The 27,170-nt window shown below is 35.6% G+C and overlaps 1 protein-coding gene across 3 annotated transcripts in view; it reads left to right on the top strand.

Annotated features, from left to right (window-relative positions):
- Positions 1 to 27,170, top strand: part of NCOA1 (nuclear receptor coactivator 1) — a 164,786-nt gene that overhangs the window by 55,313 nt on the left and 82,303 nt on the right. For 2 of the 3 annotated variants that reach the window (XM_052647980.1, XM_052647981.1), the window contains exons 2-4: positions 4,740 to 4,900; positions 14,279 to 14,384; positions 20,992 to 21,158. In XM_052647980.1, coding sequence (XP_052503940.1) covers positions 14,296 to 14,384; positions 20,992 to 21,158 — 256 coding nt within the window. In that variant the 5' untranslated portion in view covers positions 4,740 to 4,900; positions 14,279 to 14,295. Of the gene's footprint in view, positions 1 to 4,739; positions 4,901 to 14,278; positions 14,385 to 19,936; positions 19,969 to 20,991; positions 21,159 to 27,170 lie in introns of those variants that run through there. The other variant, XM_052647982.1, reaches the window with a different exon arrangement.

The raw sequence follows: 27,170 nt of genomic DNA, 5'->3' as shown, positions 1-27,170 counted from the left end.
TTGTCATTCTATTAAGAAGAACAGTTCTATTTTTAAAAGTCTTGATTTTCTTTTAGGCCTTCTCTTAACAGTGTTAATAAGAAAAGACAACTATATACTGTAGAGAAGTCAATAAACTTTATAGACATTTAAAAACTGTTATGGATGGCTTGGTTTCAAATTTCATTTAGATTGTTTTTGTCTTTGGTTTGGAGAGTATGACTTTTGTGTCATTATTAATAGGAAAGTTGGTGGCATCATTTTTTTCTTCATTCTTTCACAAAAGAATTCTTTTGATCCATCCCAAGGAAAAAAACTTATTTCTTCACACAGTTTTTTAGGTGCCCTTTTACTTCTTAAAGTTTATTTGAGGTAGAATTAATAAGAACACAGATAGAACTTTGGAATCTTAACTACTTGTAACCAAAATAATTTATAATTGCCACTAATGTTAATGGTTTATTTATAACAACCTATTATTGGATGACAGCATAGCTAAACTAAGCTATTAATCCCAGCACACTGGGAATTTTGGCTAACATTATCCCTTTCTGTCCTCATCAAAAAGTATATCACAAAGAAGAAAAGTTAAAGTAACTTTATGATAAAGACAACCTTCAATCTGCACTAATTTTATTAAAGTACCTTATAAACATTGTAATTTTAATATATATAGTATACAGTTTAAACATGTATATTTTAAAGTATAAAACATCAGTGTATATTGTTTATGGATGGATAGAAAAAATTTGACCAGAAGATAAATATTAAATTTATGCCAGTGGTTATCTCTATCAAAAGGAAGGGGAATAGGCTTTGTATGAGTTTGGGGACTTCTGATTTATTGATAATACTTCATTAAAATGCATCAAAAATGTTTACTGTCGTTACTTCTGGGTGGTAGATCCATAGATATTCCTTTGTTCTGTTTCTCTCTATATTTAAAAATTCTGGCCCTGTACCTCTGCCTGATTCCAAAGTAACAAAGGAAGAAGAGTGTTTTATAGATTTCCTTTTTTTACTCTTTCTATATATTAAGTGCATTATAGGTACTTTTCTATCACCTTGTTTCCTCATATGATTCTTAAATCAGATTGAATTTAGCAGATTAAACTGAATAATTTATTAAACGAAATTAAAGGAATTGAGGTGCTGCACTAGCCAGAACTTGTGGCAGAATTGGAAGCAGATAATGAAGACAGAAAGACCTTACCCGTAAGGAGAGAATTGGAACAAGTAATGGGAAGCCTCCAGGCACGAGGGTCTATAAGGAGTTTGTACCATCCATATCAGATCTCCTGCTTTGGGCTCCTGGGGGTGAGAAAAGACTTAAAATACTGAACTCTGGATAGCACAGATAATAGATAATAAATACTAGAGAGAGACGTTTTAAGAACAGTTAGCTAATTAATTTCATAATAACAAGCATCAGATCATCAGCAGTACTCTTTTTCTCCCTATTCATTCATATTCCTCCTGTCTTTTTTGGTTCTCAGTGTATTACTTATCTCTTGGTTTTCATATTTTTTGCTTCTCATTGTCTACATATCTTTTTGGAGTATGGATTTATCTTGTGCTTTTCTGTCTTCATGCAGTCTCTGAGTGAGTATGCTCAGCCTTCTTTCTCAGCATTGTTTCTGTATTCCCTCACATGTTTGGCCATGAGTCATCAGGACCCTCAGTCATTAGCAGGATCCATCTGGCTTCAGTTACTGCCTGGTTTTAAAAAAGTACCTGTAAAAACTCGCAGGTTTTATGGAAGACAGTGGCATTATTTCACAAAGATTTTATCTGCAGTGTTAACTACACAAATGATTTTGAGGAGTGCTCTTCCTTGAAAGGCAGAAAACGACAGAACCTGGGTTTGTGGTTGACTAGATGAAAAAATGCTGTCTTTGCTATATTCAATTACTACTTTCCAGTTCTTAGGCAGATTTACCTAGGGAAATTCAAAGATACATTGTTCCAAAGATGAAAGAACACAAAGTAGTAATCATGAGGAATCATCCAAGAAATATTTTATAGCACTGTTGATTACAAATACAAATAAGCTAGATATATACAGTGAGAAATCGGAGAAGGCAATGGCACCCCACTCCAATATTCTTGCCTGGAAAATCCCATGGACAAAGGAGCCTGATGGGCTGCAGTCCATGGGGTCGCTAAGAGTCAGACGTGACTGGTGACTTCACTCTCACTTTTCACTTTCATGCATTGGAGAAGGAAATGGCAACCCACTCCAGTGTTCTTGCCTGGAGAATCCCAGGGATGGCAGAACCTGGTGGGCTGCCGTCTATGGGGTCGCACAGAGTCGGACACGACTGAAGTGACTTAGCAATACAGTGAGAAAAACCCAACTAAGTGCAATGTAAATTGGACTAACCTACCTATAAATTCCTTTTTTTAATAGTTTAAACTATGTCAATGTGAAAAGCCAGTCCAAGTTTCTTTGCATTTTCAAATTGTGCATTTAAATCAAGGAAAGAAGGAAAAAAATCTTGAAAATATGAAAAGCACTTAGTCTAATTTAGAGGGACTATCAGAGGTAAGCACTTTTGGATCCAGTCATAGAATCATCCAATTTTCTAACATTAGATAGACATTCCACTTTAATCTGGAATTCATCATTGGGGGAAATCATGATTAAGAGAAAATATAGTCTTTATTTAAAGAGCAAAAGCCTCAAGCATTTAAAACCTCCATTATAAATATATAATAAAACAAAAATAGATTTATATTCTTTGATCATAAAATGCACTAGATATGCAAAAACTAAACAACTAATTTTATTTTTGAGTATATGAATTAATTTGGAGGAGAATTTACATCTTAATGCTATTGAGTCTTAGTGAACCCCTGAAAAAGGATTTACTTAATCTTACCTCAAGCATTAATAATTTTTTTTATCTTTTCAAGACGTCAGCTTTTGGTTTTAAATTTTTTCAGTTGTCCAGTCTTCATATTTGGTATTGTTTTTACTTCAAGTTCACCAACTTATTTTTGTGCCATCACATATCTACTGTTGAGCTTGTCCAGTGAATTGAAAAATTTCAATGTTGAACTAGTTCTTCAATTTCCATTTACTTCTGTTTTATAGTTTCCATTTGCTCCCAGTATTTACCATCTGTTAACTTATTATAACATCTTGAACATATTCATAATAACTGCTTTAACATCCTTATCAGCTAATTTCAACTGACTTTTGTTACCCTGATTTTGAATTGCAATTTCTAGTTTCTTTGCATGTTTAGTAATTTTTTTATTCTCTACTGGATGTTGTGGATACTATTGTGGATTGTTATTTTTTTCTGAAGAGTATTGATTTTTGTTCTAGTAGGCAGCTAAATTACTGGCTAGTAAACACACACTTACTGAACAATCCAGTTGCAATTCTGGATATTTATCCCAGAAGAATGAAAACCTATATTCACACAGAAACCTGTACACAAGTATTTATAGCAGCTTTATTCATAATAGCCCCAAATTGAAAACAACCCAAATGTACGTCAACAGTGAATGGTGAAAAAGAAACTGTGGTACCTTCAAACCATGGAGCAATAAAATGCAACAAACAATTTTTATGTGCAACAAGTTGGATATCAAGGGCATTATACTGAGTAAAAAAGGCATTACAAAATATTTCCATACTTGATTCAAGTATGGAATTGATTCAATTTTCATAATATTCTCAAAGTGACAAAATTATAGAAATGGGGGGAGATAAGTGGTTACTAAGGAGTTAGAAAAAGGGAGTGAGGAGTGTGTGATGATAAACAGCAGAAGGGAATCTCAGTTGTGGTATGGCTGTATGGAGCTGCTTGGAGTGTTCCTGTGCATGAGCAGTTCGGAGGACCAACCAAGGATTTAAGGAGCATTTGTACACAGATTTAAGGTACCCTACCCCCTTGCTCTGCTGCCCTTCTTATTATCCTTTCTTGCCCTATCCTTATTGCCCTTTCTCCTCTTATTATCAAGCATTCTGTCAGCTCTGAACTACATTCTCCAGTGCTTCAAGCCGAAGAGACAGTGGTTTTCTCCCTTAGGCCTAGCCTCCCTGTAGTACTTAGGGGTATACTGGGAAGAGTTCTCTGTGAGTATAGATCTTATTCAGTAGTATTCCTTTCTTTCAGTTATCAAGTATCCCACATTTCTGCCTGCTTTTGGTAACTTTTCCGTGTCTTTGAATAAATTTTATTTTGTCCATTGTTTTCTGTGGGCAAGTTAGTCCAGTACAAGATCATTCATCCTTAGTGGAAACAGAAGTCAGTGAAATTTATTTTTAGGTATTATGAATATAAAAAGTTTGTACACTTTTTCAATAAAAGATTTGAAAGTAAAATACCGTAGTAACTTTAATATATAATGGGAAGTGTTACAGAAATGAAAGAATTAAATGCAAACTGAAAACATTAAAAATCAGAATTTATAGGTAGAAAGAAAGATAAACATACAAATGCAGCCAGAAAACTTTTTTTAAAAGACATATAAATGAGCCTCTCAGAACATTAAGGGCAGAATGCAATTATGTATTACTTAAGCAGCAGTCTTAAATAGAAATATATATTTAGTTACCAGAAGGACTTCAGTTGTGAAATCAGATATTCATCCATTGTCTTTTGGAAGTATTTTTCCATTTGGCCTGAAAAGTTGTGTCTTTTTTTTTTTAACTTAACATTTCTGACCTTTATTATTTCTTAGAAAATAAAATAACGATCTAACCTCCCTTCTGCTTTTATTTTTTTCCTTTTCCTTTGTTTTAGTTGTTTGCATAACTGGCCTTAAATGAGGTAAGAGTGAAGAGACTTACTAGAGCCATCTCTGGAAAAGAGTATTCCCCCATTCCACTGGAAACTACCCTACGGAGCACCATATTTGACCATATCTGTTTTGAGGACTCATTATGAACAAAGAAGTCTCCCAGGTAGGAACTGTAACTCTGTTTTTAAAGAACTTTGTTTCATGGTAAGAGACAGACATTGCCATTTTTGTCACTTAATTTTTGTCTATATGACCGTAACTTAATTTTTTAAAAGCTGTTGCCTTTTTGCTAGTTTACTATAAACTGTTCTACTGTGCACATGCAAGTAAATATCAGATACTTATTTTTTTTGTTTAAAGATAGCTGTAGTCAGGAAAGCTGATTTTAATCTTTTCCTTTTTTTAATGCCAATGTATTTTTCACAAGTTAGAACAATGTGAAGCTGATTTTTGGAAGACATGTACAGTGTATCTACAGTTACCCCATGTCCTTTTAAGATAACTGGAATCATCTAGTTTTACAGATCTACAAGGAAACGTTGAGGGTATTTGAGGGTATTTTTGCCAAATTGTTTTAATGAGATAGCTACTATAAATGTGTTTCATCTGCTGAGTGTTTTTCCTAAATAGAGTATTTCCACAAGGCAAATGCATTTGTATTTATTTCTTATGTTAAAAAATTAAAATTTAAATTAAGTATGAGGAATTTAAAGTATTGGGTTTAAAACTTATTTTGTTTTCTTCTTCTTATCTATTTGCTAATAGAAAACCAAAAAATACTTTTTTACGCTTTCTCCAAACTTATTCTTTGCCATCTAGGGAAAAAAATGCAAAGATTGGAAACATTGTTTCTTGATCTGTAGAATAAACTTTTAGTGGTAAACATAAATTTGTTAAATACATTGTTTCAAACATTATATATTTTTAGAAGTTAAGTTGCCAAGTCCTTGATAATGTCTTCATTATTAGTGTAATAAATTTAAAGAATGTGCACAGAATTTTCTTTTATAAAAAGCAATTTTAAAAGTCTGATAGTTAATAGAATAAATGAAACAAGATAAAATGAGTCTGATTCAAAGACTCTGTTTCTTTGCTTTTGCTGTTTATTCATGGCCATAAAGATTAAGATATGGGCACGTTGTTTATGACAGAGGCTTAAGAAGCCAGGACTCTTTTCTGGGCCAGGGATAACCACCATCTGAGTTTTGGTTCCTGCTTTGTGGGTTCAGAGAGAATTTTCGTTTCCAGATGTTTAAGGATATCCCTGTTCAGTCATTAGCTTTAAAATATCTGTTTGGTTTTTTTTTAACAAAAAATTAGACATACAAGGAAATAAAAAAATATGACCCATACACAGGAAAAATAGCCATTAGTATAGGAAGCCCAGACATTGTATTTATTAAACAAAGAAGTAAAAGTAGATAAGTCGGATTTCATCAAAACTGAAAACTTTAGGTCATCAAAAGTTAACCATAGTTTGGCAGAAACCAATGCAATATTGTAAAGCAGTTATCCTTCAACAAAAAATAAATTTAATTTTTTAAAAAGTTACTATAAAGAAAATGAAAAGATAATTCACAGAATGGAAGAAGATATTGGCAAATCATATATCAGATTAGGATCTAGACATGAATATAAAGAACTCTTATGACTTTAAAAAAACACAGCCAAATTTAAAAATAGGCAAAGGATTTGAATAAAAATTTCCTCAAAGATATGCAGATGGCCAGTAAGCATATGAGATGGTTAGCCATTAACAGTTGTCGTTTAGTTGCTAAGTCATGTCTAACTCTTTTTAACCCCGTGGACCACCAGGCTCCTCTATTAATGGAGTTTTCCAGGCAAGAACCCATTGGAGTGGGTTGCCATTTCCTTCTTCAGGGGATCTTCTGACCCAGGGATCAAACCCATGTCTCTTAAATTGGCAGGTAGATTCTTTGCCACTTAGCCACCAGGGAAGCAAGCCCCCACTAGTAATTAGGGAAATGTAAAACAAAACTATATTGAAATACCATTTCACACACACCAGGGTGACTATAATTAAAATAAAATAAACAGAAAATAAAAATTTTTGGTGAGGATGTGGAAAAATTGGACACTTGGGCATTGCTGGTGAGAATTTAATGTGGTATAGCCACTGTGGAAGACAGTTTGACAGTTCCTCAAAAAGTTAGAGAGTTATCAATAAAATATGACCTAGTGGTTTCATATCTGAGAGAACTGAAACCATGTTCACACAAAAATTTGCACATAAATGTTCATAGTAGCATTGTTGTTTAATAGCCCCAATAATGGAAAACCTAAGTGGCCATCATTTGATGAGTAGGTACACAAAATGTGCTATATCCAAACATGTGAAATTACTCAGCCATAAAAAGGGCAATAGGAGTCCTGAAATCCCCATCTGTTTTTTATCACATGAGAAAGAATTTAATTGTTATTGAAATGAAAAGACAAAAGTGAAAACTTTTTAAAAGATCTTAGGTATTTGAGGACTCCAGTTTGAGAAACATTCTTTATGGCAGTTACCCAATGCAGGAACTCTCTATTTATCATGATTTTTCCTGTGTGATATTATCAGCTGAAGGAAAGTGAAAGCGTTAGTTGCTCAGTCATGTCTGACTTTTCGACCCCATGAACTGTAGCCCACCAGGCTCCTCTGTCCATGGAATTCTCCTGGCAAGAATACTGGAGGGGGCAGCCATTCCTTTCTTCACAGGGGATCTTCCCAACCCCAAAATCCAACCCTGGATTGAAGGTCTCCTGCATTGCAGGCAGATTCTTTACCATCTGGGAGAAGTTTAACTTAGTGTCCCTTCATGTCTATGCTCTGTGCTAACTGCTTGGTAGCATTTTAAAGTACATTGTTAGCGTTGCTTATTAATTAATTGTTATTTTTCAGATTATGCAATCCTCAGCTTCATCTGGGAGATGTGACAAATTTCATATGTAGAAATTTATAATTCAACTGAAATATAAATCACTGACCTATTTCTTCAGCCTCATCTATTTGGCTTAGTCTGGTCCGTTTGAACAGAGGTAGATGTGGTTTCTGGTTTCTAAAACTGCTCTCTAGAGAGTGCATGAGATTGTGTATAACTTAGCAACTCTTTTTAAATCAACAGGGTACTTTTAGTTAGAAACCATACCTCTTTTTTTAAAAGGTGATATGTAAATTGGCTTCCTGAAACCAGTATTTCTTTTCTTAATGAACCTTGTTTAAGTTCCCTACTGCCAGAAATAAAGCCATTCCACAAATAGAACAGCTATAAAAGTTTTCACTCATCAGAGGTTTTGCATTCCACTATCTGTTTATTGTGTTTTGTAAATAGAAAGTAGTTAATACCAGAATCATATCATCAGCAAATTGTTGGTGACTTTCTCATAGCTTCTTACTATTGGCTCTTATTTTGGTAGGCCAGATATTGAATTGCTGTTGAATTGTTGTCTGATGTTTCCTCAGCCCCAGAATTTCAGATAAATTTAGCAGATGTCAGTCTGCAGCCAGTAGTAGCATGGTATGGGCAATCTGTTTTAAATCTAGATTTATTTGTTGCTCAGAATTGTACAAACTATGAGATTGTATTGCTTATATTTACAGTTGTGTAAATACAACATGTCTTTGTGTCTCTGTCGTACTGTGAAATATTGTAGAAGGTTTCTTCAAAATAGATCTTATTAACCTTTTCAGAATTAGAAAAGATATTCTCAAATTTCTAGACCAAAAAGATAGTTTCTTTTTTTTCCCCACTGAAAACAGGGGAAAGAGGATTTCAAGAAAGCTCAATTTCTCAATTATAGAAAAGAATTCCAAAGCATTAGGAAAGATTTCAGAAAATATTAATTGTAAAAAAATCTTAAACATTCTTTAAAAAATTTAAATGTCATATTAGTAAAATAACTCACTTTTAATTTATCACCTGTTTTGGCTTCTGTAACTTTTAGACGTTATGTTATATATTGGATATACAGTAAAAAGATCTAGTATTTTTTTTTTTTTTTGAGTTCACAGTCTAGAAGAGGCGACAAGCAAGAGAATTATAATTTTACAGCATATAAGCATAAGAAATACATGCCCAGGAGTATTTTGAGAGCCTGTAGAATTCAGATAGGTTGATTCTTAGATAGGTAGAACCTAATGTCTTAAGTAACAGAGAAGATGAGCAGCTAAGTAAAACTGAGCTTTAAGTAAGAGTTAGCAAACTCTTGGATTTTAGCAGACTCTCAATTCTTTCATTTTTCTTTCTTGTTCATCATTGGCTTCTCTCTTGTATTTCTGCTTTTGTTGAAAAGTTTAGAGTTGATAATTCTTCATTATTATTAATTTATCACATGATTTCTTTTTTGTTTTAATTTTGAAATATATTTTATTTCTATGTAAAAATAAAATTCAGTGACTTCTTTACTTCTGTGATATCTGGTTAACCTCATTTATGTTCCTGTGACTTTTCACAGCAAAAGATGTTAGCCATCTTATTCATTAAAATAATATGTCACTTAACTGATTATTCTTGTTTAGTGTTTGAGAATGGTCTTTCAACATCTTTTTTTGTTGTGGTTGTGGTTTCAAGTCTGGTATATTTATCTTTGCATTGAGGTTGTCTACCTTCAATTGTAATTATTTTCCTTGTCCTATAGATTTTTCCTCTCCCCCACCACAGGAGGTTTAATAAATGTTTTCCTCTGATGACATTAATCCATAATGCAGCTCATCTCATTTATTTATCATTAATAGAAACCCGGAACTTAGAAGTCCATTATGTTTATACATGTTGAATTTGAGGTGACAGTGGAATGTCCAAATGGAAACGTCCATTTAGCAGCTAGAAACTTATTTAGATAGCAAGTCCCTGAGATCAGAAAGATTATGCTTGCCCTTTGTGCAGGAAGTCTTAGAATGAAAATCGGACCTTGTTACTCCTCTGCTCTTAACCCTCCAATGATTGGCTAATTCACTCAGAGTAAAGCTGAAGTCTTTAAAATGGTTTAAGCCAAGACCTTACATGATGCAGCCTTGTCTCCCGCTTCTCACTCCCCAGTTTTACCCACACTGATCTCTTTCATATTTTTCAAAAGTATAGTTACGTTCCACCCTTCAGGCTGTACAGCCCTTCCCCTGCCAGGAGCACTCTTCCTCCAGATGTCATTCTCTCTTCCTCACCTCCTTGAAGTCTTTGCTCACATCTCGCCTTCTTAGGGCTTCCCTGGTGGCTCAGACAGTAAAAAATCTGTAGTGCAGGAGACCCAGGTTTCATCCCTGGTTTGGGAAGATCCTCTGGAGAAGGAAATTGAAACTTACTCCAGTATTCTTGCATGGAGAATTCCAGGGACAAAGGAGCCTGGCGGACTACAGCCCATGGGGTTGCAGAGTTGTACATGACTGAGCACACACACTTTGATACTTTCTCAGTAAGGCGCTTCCTAACTACTATACTTTAAATTGCTGCCCTTCTCCTTCCATAAATCTAAGCCTCTATTTTTACCTTATTTTCCTCCATTTTACCACCTTTTCATATACTCTGTAATTAACTTTTTCACTTTCTCTCTCTCCTTCACAGTAGAATGAAACTTTATGAAGACAGTGAATTTTTATAAGTTTCATGCAGAATTGTATTCCCACCACCTAGAACAGAAGCTGGCAAATAGTAGGAGTTCAGTGGGTCTTCCCAGGTTGCGCTAATGTTAAAGAACCCTCCTGTCAATGCAGGAGACGCAGGTTCAATCCCTGGGTCAGGAAGATCCCCTGAAGGAGGGCATGGTAACCCACTACAGTATTCTTGCCTGGAGAATCCCATGGACAGAGGAGCCTGGCAGGCTATAGTCTATAGGGTTGCAACGTGTCAGATATGACTGAAGCGACTTACTACACAGCATAGGAGCTCAATAAATACTTGTTTCTGGGTTAAGTTAGGCTCTCCACACTGACATCAGTGTAAAGTTTCTTACTAATGTTTACCTTTGCAGGGAGGATGGGATATTACCAAGGTTTTTAAAGTCTTTCCTTAGTATTGAAACTAAAATTAGCATATATAATCTATATGTGTCTATATGGACTCTATGTAGTATATTTTATATATATGTATAATCTGTTTATACATAGGTTATATTGGTTGGGCTAATGCTGACTGGACAAACATTTAATCACTCATTCACCAAATTCTATAATGGACACAAAATAGATGGGAGCTGGTGCAATCTCTGTGTATTATGTTGGAGGTTTTAGAGTTATCCTGTGGACAGTCAAGATTAAGGGAAGAGTTTTAAGCAAGAGGTTGACCTGACTTGTGTTTTTGATAGCCTGCTTGGGTGGCTCAGGAAGACCACCTGGGAAACTATTTTGATAGTTCCACAAGAGGTAAGAGGAGACTGTAAGTATAGGATGGAAATAAAAATTGACACATCTTAATGTTTGATTGCATGTCAGGTGTGAGAGAAGAGGCTGGAATGACTCCAGTGTACCAACTGTGAGAAAAAGAAATACATGAGAAGGAGATGTTAAGTTCATTTTGGAAAGTTGAATTTGAAGTGTCTGTGTGACATCTGGATAGAGTTATCCAGCAAGGAGTGGGTTGTGAGTCTGAGACCCAGGAGATCTGCTCGGGAGATAGAGATTTGGGAGTAATTGGTTTAGAAATGTTTTTTGAAACCATGATTCAGTGAGTGATATCCCCCCAAAGTAATGTATAATATGAGGGGAAAAGAGGACTGGAACACTAGAGCCTTGAAGAAATCTAACACAGTCTAATCCAACTGGGCAAAAAGCACTGAGAATAAGGTAAGTAGAAAACCACACTACTTCTGCTGATCTCTCAGGTCATGGCTTAAACATAAGTTTATCAGAGAAGCCTCAGTTGATCACCCAGTTAAAAATAGGTCTCTTCTATTGTTTTTCTCTATGAATCCTATTCTTTTTCTTTATGACTTTTATCATTGTAGAAAATTACATATTATTTTGTGTTTTCCTTGTTTGTGTTTCCCACTTCATGAGGGCAGAAACCTTTATTTTCCTATCTACAGTTTACTCAACTCCTAGCACAGTGCCTAAGATATGATAGATGCTTGATTTATTTATTAAGTAAGTGATGAAAGTGTGGGATCACAGAAGTCAATGGGTGACAATATTTCCAGAAGGAAGCAGTTTCAGATGCTGCTCCGAGCAGCCCAGTAAAGTAATAGTAATAATAGTTAGTGTCAGTAAATGAAGAAATGAAAAGTGTCCTTTGTATTTTTCAATGAGAAAGTATGGGATGAGTTATCCACTAATGAATACTACCCCTCATGGAGCCCTTGGTCTAAAGGGGAGATAATTACAATAACCAACAGTTACTTAGTGCACCCTTTCCATGCACTTTTCATTCAGTCCTCACTACAGATCTAAAGACACTTGTTCCTTGGAAGAAAAGCTATGACAGATCTCGATAGCCTATTAAAAAGCAGAGACATTACTTTGCCAACAAAAGTCCGTATAGTCCAAGCTATGGTTTTTCCCATAGTCATGTATGGATGGTAGAGTTGGACCATAAGAAGGCTGAATGCTGATGCTTCTGAGTTGTGGTGTTGGAGAAGACTCTTGAGAGTCCCTTGGATTGCAAGGAGATCAAACCAGTCCATCCTAAAGTAAATCAACTGTGAATATTCATTAGAAGGTCTGATGCTGAGGCTGAAGTTTCAGTACTTTGGCCACTTGATATGAAAAGCCAAGTCTTTAGAAAAGACCCTGATGCTAGGAAAGATTGAAGGCAGGAGGAGAAGGGGATGACAGAGGACAGGATGGTTGGATGGCATCACTGACTCAATGGACATGAGCTTGAGCAAGCTCCAGGAGATGGTGAAGGACAAGGGAAGCCTGGCGTGCCACAGTCCATGGGGTCTCAAAGAATCTAACACGACTGAGCAACTGAACAACAGCTTAACAAAGTATAGTTATCATTTGTAAGTTACCAATGAGGAAATAGGTTTAAGGAGATTAAGCGTTTTGCCCAAGAATAGGCAGGTAGTGATTAAACAGGGCCTTTCTGACCCTAATGCCCATGCTTTTACCATGCTCCAGTAGGAGAATCAGGCTGATTCTTCATCACCAAAGAGATACCTTGAAAGTGCCATTTGAGTAGGAATGGTTTTGCTGCTGTTTATAGGACACATTAGAAGTGAGAATGACCTGAATTGAGAAATAGAAGGATCTTGCATGAATCTAGAATGAGGTATTAGCTTCTAAGCAAGAATCAAAACTGTATTTGAGAATGAAGAAAGAGGAGACGTTGTAGGATCTTTGTTAATAAAGACTTGACAGGACATTGATACAAAATGAGGAGTAAAAAAGAAAAGTAAAGAATAACTACAAGAGTGCAGTCCTAGAAGCTGGGGATTTTCATGACCTTTCCATCTAATATGGAGAAATTAAAAATGTGCCTCTTGGGCTACATGGAATAATAAATTCATGATTAGAATTCTAGGTATTTTTATACTGAAAAGGGGACATGAAAATCTTTGGTGTTAAGAAAGAGCTAGAGACAAAGTACGTTTTAGGACTAGAGAGAGGAAAAGGATTTACTCCGACATTAATTAAAGCCATGTGAGAAATTCTTAGGGATCTCAACTTTACAAGCATGACTACTAACATGCAGCACTGTAGCTGTTTAATAATTTTAGAATTTAAGGAAAAGTTAAAGATTTTTCCCATTTAACAAGAGTTTCCTCTCCTTTCTCAAGGGTAGATGGAGTGGAAGAGAATGAGCAGTGTATAGTTTGGCCCTAATAAAGTCTAAGGGCAGTGATGAACATAAGGCCAGAGGCAGGAACCCGAGTTTCTTTAGAGATTCTATAGAGAATAGTGTTGATAGGGACAGATCAGAAGGGATCTTTCAGTGCAGTCACTAGCCGGCATAGCACGTAAGAGAGACCTGGCTGGCGTGCTAGGGGAAACGACTCTGTGTTCTCTGGCATCTATACCAAGATCCTAACATAGACTAAACACTTGATCTTTGTCGCCTGACTGCATAGACACAAGGTTAGAAGTATAGAATTCAAAGTTGGGAAGTACAATTCAAAATCCAAAGCTAGTTCATCGCTTTAACTTTTAATTATATATGTATTATTTCTTTTTCTCTCAATATAAAACCTCAAACCTTAGGAGTAAAAAGTTGCTGTAAGTCCTTTTCAAAACAGTCTAAAATAAATAAAAAAGTAATTTCTGATTCTCATAGAGTCATTTTTTTGCATTTACATATGAAGTGATTTTTCTCTTAAAAACATCTCATTGGGTATTTGATTATTCTAGGAATATTTTCATCCTAATTGATCTCTATGGTCTTATAAAGGGTGACTAATTTTATTTTACAGGGATGGAGAAGAAAGTGTAGAAACACTAATAGCTGATGGCTCTTGTGCTTTTATATAAATGTGGATGCTTTTATGATGGCTGTAATTATCCACTGAGAAACTGCAGTGTTTAGATATATTCTGACATAAAAGGAGCTTTCTGTCTCCTTACGGTTGGAAAGTTCATTAAGGTAGGTTTCTTATCATTTTCCTTCCTTTTTAGGTGTGAAGTTTTTCAACATGAGTGGCCTTGGGGACAGTTCATCTGACCCTGCTAACCCAGACTCACATAAGAGAAAAGGGTCACCATGTGACACACTGGCATCAAGGTAGGAACACTTTCTTAGTCTTATTTCTGACAGAGCTGCTTTACCATTTTCATTGTCACTTTCGAGCTTGCTTCATCTGTAAGTTTACCGGCCTTCTCTGAGTCCCTTATACTCAGCATGTTCTCTTCCTTCCCCAGGGCTGGTTTGCTCCCTCTAGATTTCCTGTATTCAACACCTGTGCATTCTCCAAATATCAGTGTAGTCATTATTTTTAAAAAGGGAGCCTTCTCTTCCTTCCATAACTACTAGGTCAAACCTCCCCTATTCGTGTATGTATTTCACACGTATTTTTAGAGCTATGATCCATAATTTCAGGGTTTTACTACCTTGTGTACTTATTTAATGAGTCCCATGGCTTCTCTGCTACATGCTGTACTGCTGTAAGAACTTCGTCCTCGCTCACCGTTTTATCCCTAGTTCCCAGCACAATGTGTAGCTTATATATAGTAAGGCCACAGAAAGTATTTGGCAAAGGAATACATAAATCCACTGTACATTTTTTAACTGCCATCTCAGTACCTTAGTGGGACAAAGAAATATTATTAGTGGGACAAAGAAATAAATTGTTAATACCAGGATTTTAAAGAATGAGTATTTTTAGAATTAAATATCTCTGTTTTAACATGGTCATCTGAAATAGGCAAAAGAGAGTTATTGCTAAGCAGGCTCTAATAAATGCCAGATAAAGATAGAACTTCAGTCAGATCAAAACAGCAGCTTCCTACCGGAGAGAAGAGTGGGGATTTTATTCCACTCACCTCTGAGGATCTGGAGCAAAGTCTCTCAACCGCCACACTATTGACATTGTGGACAAGATAATTCTTTGTTGTGGGAAGCTATCCTGTGTGTTGTAGGATGTTTAACAGTATCCCTGGCTTCTACACAATTAGACGCCAATAGAATTTTATATCAGTTATGATACCAAAATGTCCTTCCAGTTATGATAATCAAAAATGATAATCCAAACATTTTCAAATACCCCCGGGGACAGAGAAAGCAATATGGCCCCCAGTTGATAATCATTGATCAGAGTATAAAATAGCAGAAGACTCTTCTTTCATTGGATTACATGCGTTTTTCTCATGGGGCAACCAAGAAAGAATTTTTATGGGAGATTGCCAGGGTTTCAGGCTGGGGAAAGAAAAGTGACTACTTCTGTTGTTGAATTCAGAGAACTGTTATAGAGCGATGGTAACCTAAGTACTCGTAATCAAGCCTTTGTTGTCAGAGTTAATGTTCCTGTTTATTTCTTATATGTCAGTCCTTCTTAATCTAAGAATAAATAAACAAACATATTGTGTTTTAGGACTTCCCTAGTAGCTCAGCTGGTAAAGAATCAGCCTGCAATGCAGGAGACCCCAGTTTGATTCCTGGGTCGGGAACATCCCCTGGAGAAGGGATATGCTGCCCACTCCAGTATTTTGGGTATTCCCTGGTGGCTTAGCTGGTAAAGAATCTGCCTGCAATGCAGGAGACCTGGGTTCAATCCCTGGGTTGGGAAGATTCCCCTGGAGAAAGGAACGGCTACCCACTCCAGTATTCCAGCCTGGAGAAGTCCATGGACTGTATAGTCCACGGGGTTGCAAAGACTCGGACATGACTGAGCGGCTTCCACTATTGTGTTTTACTTGAAATTTTTATTTGCGGGGAAATTTTTAATCTATAAAAAAAATTAGAGACTAGGAAACTACCCACCACATGTAATTGATAATATTTTGTCATATTCTTAGTTTTTGTTAATATAATATTGTGCAGTTTAAAGTAAAAGTAGTAAAAGGGTTAATGATTAAACTGATTTGTCTCTAATTCTTTGTCTGTTTTTAATGATTATGTATATTTATAAGTATCCACGAACAATATAGAATATTTGTTAAATTTATATATTATATAATACTGTATATATTTTTCTTTAGACATAAAGATACGTAGATTTATTCAGTTCTGTTAACTTTTGATAAATATTGTATTACACGAAATACCATATTTGAAGAATCTGTTTCCCAACAGCTAGACATTCCCTATGGGTAAATAGCCTTTTTGTTACAAATTTTCATTCTTACAGCCAGCACTACAGCAAACATGAACATCCTTGTACATACCTACTATTTTATACATAAAACTTTCATTAGAATCTGTGTACCTTTTTATGTTAACTGTGTTCTTACCAGATTATTCTTCAAATGACAGTCATTGAGAGTTGCCTTTTTTCTTGCATCTTTACCTCACTATTTTTTCCTCACTTTAAGTTTTTGCCATCCTGATGGGTGTGGGGTTATAATTTTAAGTACATTTCCCTTATAAGTAGATAAGTTGATTATGATTTTTGTTTTTATTGCTCCTTATATTTTCCCTTCTGTGAATTACCTGGTTGTATCTCTTGCCCATATTTCTTCTGGGTAGTTTGTGCTTTGCTTTTTTTTTTTCCTTTTTTATTTGTAAGAGTTATTTTTAATTTTCTAGATAAATTTTTACTCCTTTTTGCTTACATGTGATGCAGATATCTTCTCCCAATCTGTTGATATCCCTTAGAACCTAGGATTTTCATATATCAAGCTTTTTAGGGTCTTGTCAAGAATTTTCCCCTCTATTTCAAGGCCTTAAATGTATTTTTATACATTTTCTTCTAATATGCATTTAGAATTTTAAATAAACAAGCATTTACATTTATGGGATAAAAATGTAACAACCTATATTTTTTTTTCCTAAATGGAATGTCAGTGGCTATAACCATATCCATTCCCTGCTTTTGTGCTCTTACCTTCATCAGAAACCAAGTTCCTGCATAGATAGGGATCTGACCTGAGCCTTCATGTGATAGTTGCCATGCTCTTTGATGGGGCAAGTCACTCTTCCTTGTTATTTTTCAAAATTGTTGTTCCTGTTCATGGTCCTTTACTCTCCTGTACAGATTTTAGAGTCAGTTTTTTGTTTCCCTTGATTTTTCTTCCTTGATGGGATTTGAATTAGAATTCCATTTGCTTTTATAAGTTAAACTGGAGAGAACTGACAGCTTTATTTTGTAAATTCTAGAGTGTTGTTATTTATGAATATAAAGGCTTCTCCTTTATTCAGTTCTTCATTGATCTTAAATAATAGTGTATAACTTTCCCCTTTGAATGTCTAGCCCATCTTTAGTTAGATATATTCCAGGGTGCCGTAGGGTTTTTATTGCTTTTAGGAATATCATTTTGTCTATTGCATTTTCTAATTGGCAGTTATTCGTGTTTAGGAATGCTAATGATTTGGGGATTTTGATCTCATATCCGTCCATTGTTCTAAGCTTTCTTATTTGTTTTAATGGCTTTTATCTGCAGATCGTCTTTGATGTGTGTGTGTGTGTGTGTGTCTATAATCACATCATGATGAATATCAAAATTTTTATTTATATATATGCATATATTTCTCTTCTTAATTGTCTTAAAAATTATTATCCTTGCACATTTGCTTTAAAAATATTTGAAAACATAGTCTTTGTCAGGTTTATAAGTATGGGCTTCAATTTTAATTAAGTGATTTTTTTAAAATTTAGTTAACTAAAATTTTGTGATTTTGAAATTGATGAGTTTGTACATGATTACCATCTTATAATGTTTCTTTTGATTTTGTTATTGTATACTGTCACTCCAAACAGATTGCAAACTAATTAATTATAAAGAGCATATGTTAGACCTCAGGGTATTGCCAGCCCTGTGTACAGGAGTTCTAGCTAGGGCAGCTTCTCAGTAATTGTTTGCTGGGGTGAGACGTCTCAAATATCCTTCCTGTTACCTCTCCATTTCTTAACTCTTCTAGGAGAAATGAGAATTAAAATACCAGTTTTTAAATGGTGGGTAGCTGTGGGCAGTGCTTACTTAACATTAACAATTCAACAAGCGCTTTATTAAATACCTACTATTCAGCCAGCACCATGTGCTTGATGTTTGAAGGATATAAGTGTGAATATGTTTCCTGTCTTCAAGGAGCTTACAAATCTAGTCAGTCATACCACTCATTCTCTTTCTTAAACCCTTCTGGGCTCGCCTTTGCCCTGAGAATAAATAATCATAATCAAAGTGATGATAATAGATAATGTTTGTTGAGCTAATGATATGTGGCAGGAACTCTGCAAAACATTTCTATGTATGATACCATCTTTTTTAATCCTCACAAATCCCTAGGAGGTAATTAATGTCATTATCCCTATTTTACAGATAAAGAAATGGAAGCTTAGAGAAGTTAAATTGCTGTTAAGTAACTTGTCCAGGGTTACTTGGCTAGTAAATGATAGAGGAAGTTTGAGCTTGTGTTTGTAAGCAATCTCCTGTGCTCTTTATTATGGTGTATACAAGCCAAGAGCCCTGGTGAACCTACTGGACCTTATCATCCTGCCCTTTTGTTTCTAATCATCTATAATTCAACTATCTTGAGCTTCTTATTTTTGCTCTCACTTTTACCTTTGAAAAAGCTGTTTTTTCCTTTTAGGAAACTAGCCTCTCCCTACCATTAGGTTTAGACATCTTATTCTCTAGATCTAGGTGCCATCCCTGTGTGCTTCTATAGTATTGTAAATTTGTCACATAGTAGCTTCTTTGTTCTCCCACTTATTGGAGGCTACATCTGATTTACTCCTGGGTTGTCAGGACACAGTACCTCGTTATCTTGCACATGATAAAAGTATGGGAGCATTTGTTGAAAAAGCTAATGAGGTTAAAAAAAAAGATCCAATACTTGAGAAGTTAACTTGTAGTAATATTAACTAGCATGTACATAGTATCAGTGGAAGTAAAGTGGGTTAGTGAGCGGAGAAATGAAGGTGGCCCAAAGCAATGAAGATGTCTTTTCTGTTAAGGTAGAATTTCTTTTTCTCATCTCCACCATTCCTTCAGTTTTTAACTTTATTTGAAAAAAATCTGTTCTCATTTTCTCTTCTTGCTTATTAGTTATTCCATTTCATGGTGATTTTCCTCATTTCTTTCTTGGGTCATTTTATAGACACCTTACCATTTCATTACTTTTAGCTTCTTGCTTCCTTTATCACCTCTCTGATCCTCCCCAATTCTGTTACTTTTATTTTTTCTTTACTCAACAGTGGTTTCCAGAACTTCAGTTTTACATAAAACTTAATGTTAAAAACAGATTTGGGAGTTCCACAAAATGAATCCAATTTATTTCAGTTGGTATTTAGACCAAGAGATTTAAGCAAGTCATACTTTAGACTGAGTCTACTAAGTAAACCTAGTGTCAATTAGTTTCTCTAAGGTAAAATCAAATGTGTGTGTGTGTGTGTTATGTTATGTTATTCATTTTCCTCATGCCTCATTTTCAATACTTTGTTGTGAAATTTGTCAGAATATCTCACCGTACATACTTGCCTGGGAACATTGTAAGATAAAGTCTTACTGAGTAAAATGGGATTAATTTCTTAATGAAAGATTTAAACGTTAAAGATAGAATGTGTGATTGTTATAGTTTTAAAATTTGGTTTTATTTTGGGATGTGTGCCGTTTTGTAGTGTTTTGTCTTATGTAGATAAATACATTTGATCTTTGTTAACTTGGTTCTTTTCAGCTTAACCATGCTGTTATATAAATGCTATTGCTTAAAAGTAAGTGATAGTTTAATTGTTGCCAGTTAAGAACTGTTTAGCAACTGGTTTTTCCCTCTTTCACCTCTTTTTTTTAATACCATTTGTATATGGAGTCAAATGATTTTGATTGATACTTATAAAACTAAGAGCTACTTGTGAGCAAATTTTCTTTCTATATTAGTTTGATAATAGGAAAATTCACTAAAAGTAATGCTTTATTGTCTTTGTATGTGTTAATAAAATTAAGTGCCTGATGACTTGGTTAAATAAACAAGGGGTAAACAAAAATGAACAATATTCACTTACTACATTTGAGTGAATGTAAAATGCTAGTTGTTTGCACTGTTATCCTTTATTCTCATTATTTTCCTTTGAGATAAATTGAGTTTAATTTTATTTACTATATAATGAGAGCTTATAACCAGATTTTTTTTTCTATTTCTTTACAACAAAGCAGTATATGAGAGACATTGTTCTTTGTACCTCTGTCTCTAATTAATGATTTACTATTCTTTTATTTTACTTTTTGGAAGCATTTTTTTTCCTTTTGAAAGGGACCAAGTAATGGTCTGATTATTATAGGAATCAAGATTTTATCAGATTTCCAATTATAATTTCTTTGAAATCTGGGTAGTCAGCCTGCTTAATTTACAACAAACTTATTTGAAAATTCAGATTTTCTATTTTTAGGGAATTATTATTTAGAATGCCTAGTAATTTCAAATGCAACTAGTATATGTACTGCCTGGTTCTTTTACTATCTAGTATTTACTGGTTATTTGAAAGATTCAGTGTATATATATCATTGAGTAATATATCTGTGATAGTCATTCTCTTTATGTATTTTAGCCAGAATTGTTTTCTGCTCTTTGGCATTTTGTAGTATGTTTTTCAAATACAAATTTAGATTTTTTCTAAATCTGGCTTTACATTCTAGATGAAAATAAGAATTGCTGTAAATATGTAAGTATCAAATACTTGATCAGAGAAGGAAATATGGTGGTAGAAAGGTACAGTAACTGGATTTTCTTTGTGTAACAGCACTGAAAAGAGGCGCAGGGAGCAAGAAAATAAATATTTGGAAGAGCTAGCTGAGTTATTGTCTGCCAACATCAGTGACATTGACAGCTTAAGTGTAAAACCAGACAAATGCAAGATATTGAAGAAGACAGTCGATCAGATACAACTAATGAAGAGAATGGAACAAGGTAGGAAAATAAACAGAAAAACCCTCTGACTGTGTTCTTTGTTATTAAGACATTTACAGTGTCTGATTTTACTTTTTATTACTAAGAAATGGAATTAATTTTGTAATTTTATTAAAGAAGCAGTTTTGAGTAGATGGTATTTATTTTAGAATGTGAATCTGAGACCCTTCTTTTACCACAAAGTGGCTTGTTATCTTGAGAACTGGTTGCCTTGAAACTTTTGAAACCCAGAAGAGTCAGATAAAACTTAGTGACTCAACAATAGCAATCATATGGAATTAAGTCAGGAGATAAACGTTGTGGTGTCAGACCCGAGGCTCTGCATAGCGTTGAAAGACAGCAGCTCAGAGGTAGGAGAGTCCCTTCACCTGAATTTAAGTTTATCTCTGCCTTGGCTGTGGTTAGGGGGAACAGCCTTCTCTGAGAAAGTGAAGAAGAAGTGAAGTGAAGTCACTCAGTTGTATCCCAACTCTTTGCAACCCCAGGGACTGCAGCCTGCCAGGCTCCTCTGTCCATGGGATTTTCCAGGCAAGAATACTGGAGTGGGTTGCCATTTCCTTCTCCAGGGGATCTTCCCAACCCAGGGATCAAACCTGTGTCTCCCACACTGCAGGCAGACTCTTTACTGTCTGAGCCACCAGGGAAGCTCTGAGAAAACCTTGATTTATTTTTATGGCTCATGTTTATACTATTCGTCTTTACTGGGGACCCCACACCATACAACCTCTGGGTTGCTTACCAGAAACAAAGGCAAAGTGCTTTGAAGGAACATCACCATATCGTACCCCATCAGATTCCCAGAGGAAAAAGTGCTCCTGAGGGAGATTGTGCGCTATAAACTTATATAACACAAGAAATCATCTGCAGTGAGTAAGAACACAAACAACAAACAGAAGGAATAGGCCCTGAAGAACTTCACGCTAGCAGCAGCAACGTGAAAAGACTGAACGAATAGTCTGTTTTAAAATGGTTAAAGTGATAGGATTTTACGATTTTAGGGGCTGGGTAGTCTAGTGACTCGGAGAAGGCGATGGCACCCCACTCCAGTATTCTTCCCTGGAGAATCCCAGGGACGGCAGAGCCTGGTGGGCTGCCGTCTGTGAAGTCGCAGAGAGTCGGACACGACTGAGCGACTTAGTATAAGCAGCAGTCTAGTGACTACTGATTCACCAGACAAGAAATGCTGGTATTCTAGGTCTTCAGAGGGGAGAGCCACCCAAAGGCTGTATGGCCCCTTCCCTGCTGGATGTGGATACCCGGACAGGCTGGCTCATCCTCCCTCAGCTGAAGATGGGAGGATTCTGAAGATGGGGAAATGGAGTAGTCCAAAGGGAAGGACACGTAGACACTGACACTGGTATCGGTCCCCAAAGGAAAAAGTCAGCTCCTTGCTTTGTCCACACCCTTCACACAGCTGCCAGTCAGGATTTTAGTACCTTACTCTTTAATGTGAATAAAAATCCAGGTATTTGAGGAAAGTCTGTAATATAAAAGAGAATAAATCAAGCAAACAAAAGGGAAAGAAAGGAACTCAGAGGAAGCAGAGATGATACAGGGAACAAAAGAAAAATGTAAAGCCATCCAGCAGTCTTTCACCAACAAAAGGGAGGATATATCATCTATAAAATGCTATAAAATGCAACATTCAAAACAAATAACTTTTGGAACTTAAAATCAGAATTGCTGAAAAAAACTCAAGCCTATTACCTTGTTTTCTACTCGTTGCCCCCTCATTGTGTCGCCTGCAGCCGTTCCAGGCACGTTTGCCTCAGGTCTTTGCACTTGCTCTTCTCTCTGTCTGGAATGCTCTTGCTTGGATGTACATAAAGCTTAGTCCTGTATCCCTTCTATGTCATGGTTCAAATATTTTTTCTAAGTGAACTTGTCCCTCACTAACCTGTCTAACACACATACACATGTGTGCATACACATACAAACACCTTTCTACATCTTCCTTGATTTATTTTCCCCACAGTACTTGTTACGTCTAACATATTATACATTTTGTTTGTTTATTGTCTGCCTACCCTCACTGGAGCTTCATGAGAGCAAAGGTTTCTGTTTGTTCACCACTGTGTCCCTAATACCTAAAGCAGTTCCTGGGTACATAGTAGGCTTTTCAGTGAGTATTTGTTGAATAAAAGGATAAAGTGTTGAAAGACAATTTGAAGAAATCCCTTAGAAAGTAAGATAAAAAGGCAAGCAAAGGCAAACAAGAGAAAGATAAAGGGTAGAACATATCATTAGTCCCAGGGGAAGAAAAAAACAGGCCAACTAGAAGGGAAGAAATTATAAGAAGTAATACAAAAACAAAAAAGTTCTCAGAATTAGAGGCTGTGTGTTTCCAGATGGAAAGCGTGCATGTCATGTGCAGCACAATGACTAAAGAAGAAAGAAGACCTGACACCAATACACAATTTCTAGACACCAGAGAGAAAAGAGAAAGGGAAAAACAGACACATACTGGATTACTTTCAGAAGGATCCAGATTTCTAAATAACAACACTGAAAATGAGAATCCTGGACCTAGAATTATGCGTTCATCCAAATGAAGTATGGGTACAAAATAAAGACGATTTTCAGACATTTAAAGCCTCCCAAACATTGTCTCCTATGTACTTTGTTTCAGAACTATCTATCAAGGGCTTCCCAGGCAGTTCAGTGGTTAAGGCTCTACTTCCAGTGCAGCGAATGTGGGCTCAGTCCCTGGTCAGGAAACTAAGATCCCACATGCTGCATGGTACAGCCAAAAAAAAAAAAAAAAATTAAAAAGAAATATCTATCAAGACCAAGGTAGTAAACCAAGAAAGAAAGGCATTGGATCTTAACCCAGGGAAACCGTGGAATCATAACAGAAGAAAGGTAGAAGGAAACCAAGGGTCACAATTGAGCAGCAGACTGAAGAAGTAGCCAGTCCCAGTTGGAGGAGGCAAACAGAGGGCTCCGGGAGGAATATGTCCATGGGGAAAACAGTGGGACTCATAGGAATATGTGATGACTGAGCAAAGTGAGAGGAACTTTTCAGTCTGGTGGAGAGTTTAGAGATGAGTCAGACTTCACAGAAAAACTAAACCGTAAAACACGAGAATTGTAAATTACAGTACATACCTTGACTCATTTATGGACTGTATGTAGCCATAGTAACATAGATATTAAATACTGACTGCTCTAAAAATTATTGTAACTATATTAGGAGGATATAAAGAGGGAAAGTGTGTGTCTAGATGGTTGATGTAAGTAAATTATGATAGCATGTTAATAGATTGTCTAACATGGACACAATCAGGATGTAGCAAATAATCATGTTATTGAAAAATAAAGAATGTATTAGTTAGGATACAGGCAAGGCTATTATTTCAAGAGACCCAATGTACAGTGGCTTTAACAAGATAATCTAGGTGTGTGTCAGATGTTCAGATTCCTTCCATCTCTTGGGCTGTGCCACTCCTAGGGTATTGCCCTTATCCATGTCAAACATGGCTCACCTGTGCACGTCCCAGACGACAAGAAGGGGAAAGAAAACCGGAAGGTATGCTTCTTTCTCTTTAAGGACAAGACTCAGAAATTGTGTGTCACTTCTGTTCACATGCCTTAGGCTGGTCGATATAGCCACTTCTAGCCACTCCTGCCTTAAGTTTTGCCTAAAATTTTATGTTTTACTTTTCATGCATAGTTACTTCATAATGTACTTGGCTTTGGAAGTTTATATTCTTTTGGAATTGTTTCTTTTAAAAAACAACAACAACAAAAATCTGTCTTAATGTTACACATACATGAAATGATGAAGGAAGTGTTTCTTAGAACTAGATGAGAAACTTCCATGCTATAATAATTTAAAAATAAATAACCCAATTAAATGAAGTCGCTCAGTCATGTCCAACTCTTTGCAACCCCGTGGACTGTAGCCTACCAGGTTCCTTTGTCCATGGGATTCTCCAGGCAAGAATACTGGAGTGGGTTGCCGTTTCCTTCTCCAGGGAATCTTCCCGACCAAGGGATCAAACACGGGTTTCCCACATTGCAGGCAGACGCTTTACCCTCTGAGCGACCAGGGAAACCCAATTAATAAATGGGCAAAGGCTCTGGATAGAAATTTCTCTAAAGAAAACAAAAAAATGACCAGTAAGCACAGGAAAAACATACTCAATATTATGAGCCATCAGAAAAATACAAATCAAAACCACAATACAAATACCAGTTTACATTGCTAGGGTGGCTACAGTCAGAAAGACATAGCAACAAGTGTTGGTAAGGATCGGAGAAGTTGGAACCCTCATACAGTGCTGGTGAGAGTGTAAAATTGTGCATCCACTTTGGAAAACAATCTAGTAGTTTCTCCAAATATTAAAAAGGTAGAGTAATTATATAGCCCAGCAAGTCCACTTGTAGGTATATAACAAAGAGAATTGAAAACTTACATAGAAATGTTCATAACAGCATTATTCATAAATAGCCAGTAAGTGGAAGCAAATTGTATATCTATCAACTGATCAATGGGTAAATAAAATAAGGTATACCTGTACATTGGAATATTATTTGGCAGTAAAAAGAGTGAAGTACTGATACATGCTTCAACATCGATGAATCTTGAAGACATTATGCTAAGCAAAAGAAGCCAGTCACAAAGGACTACGTATTTTATGATTCCATTTATATAAAATGTCCAAACTAGGCAAATCTGTAGAAATAGAAAGTAGATTGGTGGTTGTCTTGGGCTTGGGAACGTTGGGAAATGGGGAGTAACTGCTAAAGGGTGTGAGATTTCTTTTGGGGGTGATGAAAGTGTTCTAAAATTTATTGTAATGGTGGTTGCACAACTCTGTGAATATACTAAAAACCATTGAATCGTATGTTTTAAATGCCTGAACAGTGTGCTGTGGGAATCTTAGCATAATAAAGCCGTATTATAAATACTAAATGAGATAACGTTTTACGCCCATTAGGTTCCCCAGAATTAAAAACTGTGTTGTTATCAAGTATCAACATACAGAAAAACAATAACACTTGTATGTTACTGGTAGTAAGCCTCTTTGGAGAGTAATTTGTCAAACTTAGGTAATGTTGAAAATATACAGGACCTGCAATCCAGCAGTTTCACTTCTAGTATTTACCCTAAAGAAGCTGTCACAAATACGCCAAAGAGAAAATACGGAAAATAGTTTATTATAGCACTGTTCGTAGTAGTCAAAAGGCCTGCCAGTAGGGGACAAGGAAGTCAACTGTGGGTTATTCATGCAGCAGTTCAAATGAATATATCAAATTTATAAGTATCAGTTCAGTTAAATCTCAAACATAATATTGAGTGGAAAAATAAGTTGAAAAAGTCTGTATGTTTTTATATAAACATTAGACACAAAACAGTACTGTATTTGTACGATCATACATATGTAGTTGAAGTATGAAAACATGCTTAGAACTGCCTTCAGAACAGGTTACTTCTGGAAAGGGACAGAGGTGGAATGGTGGTAGAGCTGTTTGTAACATTTTATTTATTTAAAAAAGAAAGACCTGAAGCAAATAATGCTTACATCTGTGAAAAATGAATGACGGATATGTGAATGTAGCTATGTCACTTTATGTATTTTTTGTAGTATTTGAAATATTTCATATTTTAAAGTGAAAAAAATGAATCTCTGTATTCAGTAATACCATATTTGGTTTTTTTGGTGAGCTAACCAGTCTGACCAATTGGAAACTTTTATATAAGTATTGTTGCTACTTTAAGACAGTGGTTGGACTTTTCAACATCTCCACACAGAAGAATTCCAAATTATTTAGCAGCTGTTGTTTTATCAATCAGAGCTCACAGAGTCATATCGTCACTCTCTCTTCAGTGGCAATTGATCAGCTCAGAAAAGGAAAAAGAAAAATATGGGAATAATTATTCTTTTACAATTTGCCCATTTTTTAAAAAACTTTTGGAGTAGACTTTTTTAAAAAGGTTATATATTTATACCATTTTTTCTGTTGAAACACTGTACTTGACAGGTCAGAAAATTCAAATTTTCCTGC

This window comes from Budorcas taxicolor, chromosome 11 (genome assembly GCF_023091745.1).
Source record: "Budorcas taxicolor isolate Tak-1 chromosome 11, Takin1.1, whole genome shotgun sequence".
Lineage (NCBI taxonomy): Eukaryota > Metazoa > Chordata > Mammalia > Artiodactyla > Bovidae > Budorcas > Budorcas taxicolor.
Note: the sequence above shows the minus strand (reverse complement) of the source record. Positions and strands in the feature narration are given on the sequence as shown.